The 6,159-nt window shown below is 46.1% G+C and overlaps 1 protein-coding gene across 4 annotated transcripts in view; it reads right to left on the reverse strand.

Moving 5' to 3' along the window:
- Nucleotides 1-6,147, reverse strand: part of NUSAP1 (nucleolar and spindle associated protein 1) — a 46,397-nt gene extending 40,250 nt beyond the window's left edge. For 2 of the 4 annotated variants that reach the window (XM_039462818.2, XM_039462817.2), the window contains exon 1: nucleotides 5,958-6,147. In XM_039462818.2, coding sequence (XP_039318752.1) covers nucleotides 5,958-6,050 — 93 coding nt within the window. In that variant the 5' untranslated portion in view covers nucleotides 6,051-6,147. The remainder of the gene's footprint in view (nucleotides 1-5,957) is intronic. The other 2 variants (XM_039462816.2, XM_039462815.2) reach the window with 1 other exon arrangement.
- Between the last annotated feature and the right edge of the window lie 12 nt (nucleotides 6,148-6,159).

Genomic DNA, 6,159 nt, shown 5'->3' on the forward strand with positions numbered 1-6,159 from the left:
CACTGAGCCATGCAGTTGAGGGCCAGAGCCATCCTTCTCAACATGTGCCCAGCTACCAGGTTTGGCTCTATTCTTACACCTTTATGATGGGCCATGTGTCTAGCAGAGAGAATGGCAAAGATCCTGAAATTTGGTTTGTGCTGAAGCTTTTGCTTGTGGTGCAAGTCTAAGCCAAATCTTCCAATCCACTATACCAGAATGCTCTGTGTCGACATATCAGGCACCATTTCAGCTAGTAATATAAAGTGGTATCTTATTTTCTACTTGTTCCTTGAACCATCCTTGGGGTTTTCTCTGGGAAGGGGGTGATTGGCAGGTCAGAATTCAGGTGTTCTTGATTCTTCTAACACCTTAATATACCTTCAAAATCTCACCAAACATACAAAAATGAAGTGAGGCACCTGTGGCAGAGCCGAAGGAGGAGACTGAATGATATGAGGTGGTGTTCAAGAGTTGTGCTAGAGGTACAGATGTTAGTTATCAGCATACATTAATGCATTCCTTCAACAAGCTTTTATTGTGCTGAGCACTGTTCCAGACACTAGAGAGTGATGAATTAAACAGACAAGGTAACTGGCTTCCAGGATCTTCTAGCAGTGGTGAAACAGTCTGTTACCCAAGAAAGCTAGAAATGAATGATATGACAAGAGGTATTATGAAGCAAAAATAAAACTGGGCAACTGGGGTGGAGTGGGGATGCTACCTGAATTAGGATGGTTGAGAAAGGCCTCTGAGGTGGTGGCCTGAACTGAGATGTCAATGAGGCAAAAGCACTCCAAGCAGGGTGAGCACCACAAACAGGAGCCCTGAGATGGACCCATGAGTTGAGGGACAGAAACTGCCCTTACGGTAGGAGCATGGTGAATACTGAAGTGGGAGGAAGGCAGAGAGATCAGAGGTGATCACAGGGTGGGTCAAATAGAGAGGTAAAGGCCACGGCCAAAATTAAGAATTTTTATAGGGCATAGTGACTCAGGCCGGTAATCCCAGCACTTTAGGAGGCTGAGGCGGGCGGATCACCCAAGGTTAGGAGTTCAAGACCAGCTTGGCCAACATGGGGAAACCCTGTCTCTACTAAAAATACAAAAATAGCCGGGCACAGTGGCTCAAGACTGTAATCCCAGCACTTTGGGAGGCCGAGGCGGGTGGATCACGAGGTCAACAGATTGAGACCATCCTGGTCAACATGGTGAAACCCCATCTCCACTAAAAATACAAAAATTAGCTGGTCATGGTGGCACGTGCCTGTAATCCCAGCTACTCAGGAGGCTGAGGCAGGAGAATTGCTTGAACCCAGGAGGCAGAGGTTGCGGTGAGCCGAGATAGTGCCATTGCACTCCAGCCTGGGTAACAAGAGCAAAACTCCGTCTCAAAAATAAATAAATAAATAAATAAATAAATACAAAAATTAGCCAGGCGTGGTGGCAAGCACAAGCTTTGTAAGATGGTGACCTTAATAAAAGCAATTTCAGTAGAAAAGAACAGAGAAATCCAGCAGAAGATGGAATGAGGACATGCGGTCAGGAGAGGATTTTAGCTTTTTATTTTATTTTTTTTAATTTTTTTTTTGAGACAGAGTGTCGCTCTTGTTACCCAGGCTGGAGTGCAATGGCACAATCTCGGCTCACTGCAACCTCCGCCTCCTGGGTTCAAGCAATTCTCCTGCCTCAGCCTCCTGAGTAGCTGGGACTACAGGCACGCGCCACCATGCCCAGCTAATTTTTTGTATTTTTTGTAGAGACGGGGTTTCACCACGTTGACCAGGATGGTCTCGATTTCTCGACCTCGTGATCCACCCGCCTCGGCCTCCCAAAGTGCTGGGATTACAGGCTTGAGCCACCGCGCCCGGCCGCTTTTTATTTTTTTAAAAGATGGGTGATAGTAAAACATGATTGCATGCCTTATGGCAATAAGCTAGCAGAGTGGAGAAACTGATGCAGGAGAGAGGCTCTAATTGTAGGAGGCAGGAGGGCCCAGGATCTTCAGCATAAATGGAAAAGTTGCTTTTAGATGTTGAGAAACTTAACTTTACCCTGCCCCCATGATTCCTTTGTGGGGAATACCTGTTAGTTTGTAATTAGTGGTAGCTGGGTACCAGCTGCTTACTTGATGTATTTTTTGGTTATGAGTAAACAGAACACCTGTGTATTAATGAGACTCACCTGTCTAAGAGCAACTAAATACGTGGATGAAAGTCTGCTCCGGGCCTTCACCCTAGAGAACTGTAAGCCCCACAGGCTCTCAGGCTGTTGGTCCCCAAGTTAGATCCACTCTGTTGTGCTATCGGGGTGTCTGCCTCTCAAATACCTTCAGTGCTAGAAGGTTTGGTGGTGGGACCAAGCTCAGGGGCTCAAGCCTGTAATCCCAGCACTTTGGGAGGACAAGGCAGGAGGATCACTGAATCTCAGGAGTTGAAGACCAGACCGGCAACATAGTGAGACCTCAATCTCTATTAAAATTAAAAAAACTTGGCCAGGAATAGTGGTCATGCCTGTAGTCCTAGCTACTCAGGGGTCTGAGGTGGGAGGATTGTTTGAGCCCTAATCACACCATTGCACTCCAGAGAACTCCAGCCTGGCTGACAGAGCAAGAGCCTGTCTAAAAAAAAAAAAAAAAAAAAAGAGGAAGAAAAAACGGTGGGGATTTGTTGGTTGAAGGATGAGGTAGTTTTCTGTTGATTGCATCTATTTTCCCATGCCCTAATGAGGTAAAGTCATCAAGGGAGGGAAGGAAGCCAAGTTGAGCCAAGATGATAAGAAGTATCAAAAGTAGGAAAGTTCATGACTAACAAGGAAATGGGCCAGATATGGTGGCATGTGCCTATAATCCCAACTACTTGGGAGGCTGACTTGAGCCTGGTAGATTGAGACTGCAGTGAGCCCTGATTATGCCACTGCAGCCTGGGCAACAGAACAAGACCTATCTCAAAAAAAAAAAAAAAAGAAAAAGAAAAGGATCAAATTCTCATTTTAAGGTTTATAGTCATATCTAAAATTAGCTCAGTCAACAAAGTTAGGTATTTTTCTGCAGCTACAGTTAGCTGCAGACGTATAAGCAAAGATTAAGCACATAGCTGGGTTTAATCAGGCTTGGGTTTTGCCAGGTGAATAGAGGGAGGTGCAAGGAAGTGGAAATAGTGCCAGTATTTGTAATTTAAGCTCACAAGAAAGGAAGTGAGGACATGGTTGAGAAAAGGTCCAGTAGCCACACAAACATTAATACCTGGTTTTTTCAGTTTGCTTTACCATTAAGAGAAGTCTCTCAAAAGAAAGAGCTAATATTGTCTCCTATAAATTTATTATTATTATTACTAGCTGGAGTTTTGCTCTTATCACCCAGGCTGGAGTGCAGTGGTGAGATCTCCGATCACTGCAGCATCCGCCTCCCTGGTTTAAGCAATTCTCCTGCCTCAGCCTCCTGAGTAGCTGGGATACAGGTGCCCGCCACCACGCCCAGCTAATTTTTGTATTTTTAGTAGAGACAGGGTTTCATCCTGTTGGCCTGGCTGGTCTTGAACTTCTGACCTCAGGTGATCCACCTGTCTTGGCCTGCCAAATGCCGGCATTATAAGCAGAAGACACCATGCCCAGTCATAAAATTATTAATAATATCATGCTAGTAAAATCTATTTAAATTGCAGTTTCATTTTCATCAAATCTTGATATCTCAGAGAAATTTATTAATATTTTTGCTATGTACTGGAATTTCAAAAGGCAATTGACTTAATGAGCTCTTGGGATGTACCAACAGTAAGTAATTTAAAACATATTATGGAAAATTTCAAACCTACAAAACTGGAGAGAATAGTACAATCCCATGTACCTATCACCAGTTTCAGTAATCATTAACATTATGCTACTCTTACTTCACCTAGTTTCCCCCTTTTTCCTCGAGTATTTTACAGCAAATTTTGCAATTATCATGACATTTCACCCATAAATACTTGATATGGGCCAGGTGTGATGGCTCATGCCTGTAATCTCAGCACTTTGGGAGGCCATGGCTGGAGGATCGCTTGAGCTCAGGAGTTGAAGACCAACCTCAGCAAGATGGCGAAACCCTATCTCTACTAAAAATACAGACAGACAGACAGAGAGAGAGAGAGAGAGAGAGAGAGAGAGAGAGAGAGATAGACACACACACACACACACACACACACACACACACACACGACCAGATGGCGAAACCCTATCTCTACTAAAAATACAGATACGCCTGTAATCCCAGCACTTTGGGAGGCCGAGGCGGGTGGATCACGAGGTCAGGAGATCGAGACCATCCTGGTCAACATGATGAAACCCCGTCTCTACTAAAAATACAAAAAATTAGCTGGGCATGGTGGCACGTGCCGGTAATCCCAGCTACTCAGGAGGTTGAGGCAGGAGAATTGCCTGAACCCAGGAGGCGGAGGTTGCGGTGAGCCGAGATCGCGCCATTGCACTCCAGCCTGGGTAACAAGAGTGAAACTCCGTCTCAAAAAAAAAAAAGATTCCAGGCAACAAAAAAGCCTAAGGAATTTATAGCGGAGCCATTAACCGCTATAGCTCAGAAATATCCCCAAGGAAAACTCTTTGGTCATTCAGCTCCAACAGGCCCCTGGCTCTAATTATTTTATTTAAACCATTTAAAAACGTTTGTGATGACTGATTTAGGCATTTATTCAGTGTCAGTATTAAAGCCTGCAGGACAAACCTCCAGGGTATACAGCAGTATTAAGTGGAAAGTCTCAACTATTAATAAAATATATAAAACTGCAATCCTACATTGAATGCCCAAATCTTTTTTCTTTTTTGAGAAACAGAGTCTGGCTCTGTCACCGAGGCTGGAGTGCAGTTGCCTGATCTCGGCTGACTGCAACGTCCGCTCCAGGGTTCGGGCGATTCTCCAGCCTCAGGCTCCCAAGTCGCTGGGGTCACAGGCGTGTACCACCACGCCTGGCTAATTTTTTAATGACTAGGCTGGTCTCCAACTGTTTTTTTTTTTTTTTTTTTTTTTTTGGGACGGAGTCTCGCTCTTGTTACCCAGGCTGGAGTGCAATGGCGCGATCTCGGCTCACCGCAACCTCCGCGTCCTGGGTTCAGGCAATTCTCCTGCCTCAGCCTCCTGAGTAGCTGGGATTACAGGCACGTGCCACCATGCCCAGCTAATTTTTTGTATTTTTAGTAGAGACGGGGTTTCACCATGTTAACCAGGATGGTCTTGATCTCTCGACCTCGTGATCCACCCGCCTCGGCCTCCCAAAGTGCTGGGATTACAGGCTTGAGCCACCGCACCTGGCAAGGCCTCCAACTCTTGACCTCAGGTGATCCGCCTGCCTCGGCCTCCTGAAGTGCTGGGATTACAGGTGCGAGCCACTGCGCCCGGCCAGTTTACCTAAACATCTTGCAGCCTCGGAGTCAAAGACCTTACTGGTTTTGAACGAGACCATTACCACAATAGTCATCAATAAGTACATGACTACACTAGATCAGCGCTGAGTTATAAAAACTCACTCATGGAGGTGGTCCCCTAAAGGTCGCTTTTTTTTTTTTTCCTGACAGGTCCACCAACAAAACATCAAGAAACTGTTGGGGAGTTTTCCAGCAGCTAAGCCAATTATGTATTTAACTTTCTAACGATTAACAACAGGGCTTTCTGAGCCTGCGTTTCGTCATCAATGCCCTGAGAGGTATAAAGTAATTCAAAAACAAAACAAAACAACAAACCAGCCCTTTCGGAACTGAGGCTTATCACATGAACACCAAGAGCAGCCAGCCTCAAAATGAGGTGATAACTACAGTTCTTTTTCCGTTTCGCCGAGTTCTAACTGGGACCACCATGAACTACCTCTACAGCCCGAGGGGCAGGGACAGCCGCCTCAGCCCCAGGGCTTCCCGCTCTGTCCCTTCGCACCACATCTTCCCGAGGCCGCTATTCCCGCCGCGCCCGCCCAGGAGCCTGCACCGCCAGCGCCGTACCCTCAGGTTGGCCGAGAGACCCAGACTCTTGGCTAAGTTCTGCAGGTCTCTGTACTTGAGGGAGTCCAGCTCCTCTAGGGAGGGGACGACCATCGCGATTCGAAATTCCGGCGATACGCAGAAGACGGATCACACAACTCCGGTAGCACGGTTGAGATCCCGGACTCCAAACAAATTTATCTACGGTTTAAAAATGAAGAAT

The sequence above is a fragment of the Saimiri boliviensis genome, chromosome 2 (assembly GCF_048565385.1).
Source record: "Saimiri boliviensis isolate mSaiBol1 chromosome 2, mSaiBol1.pri, whole genome shotgun sequence".
Taxonomy (NCBI): Eukaryota; Metazoa; Chordata; class Mammalia; order Primates; family Cebidae; genus Saimiri; species Saimiri boliviensis.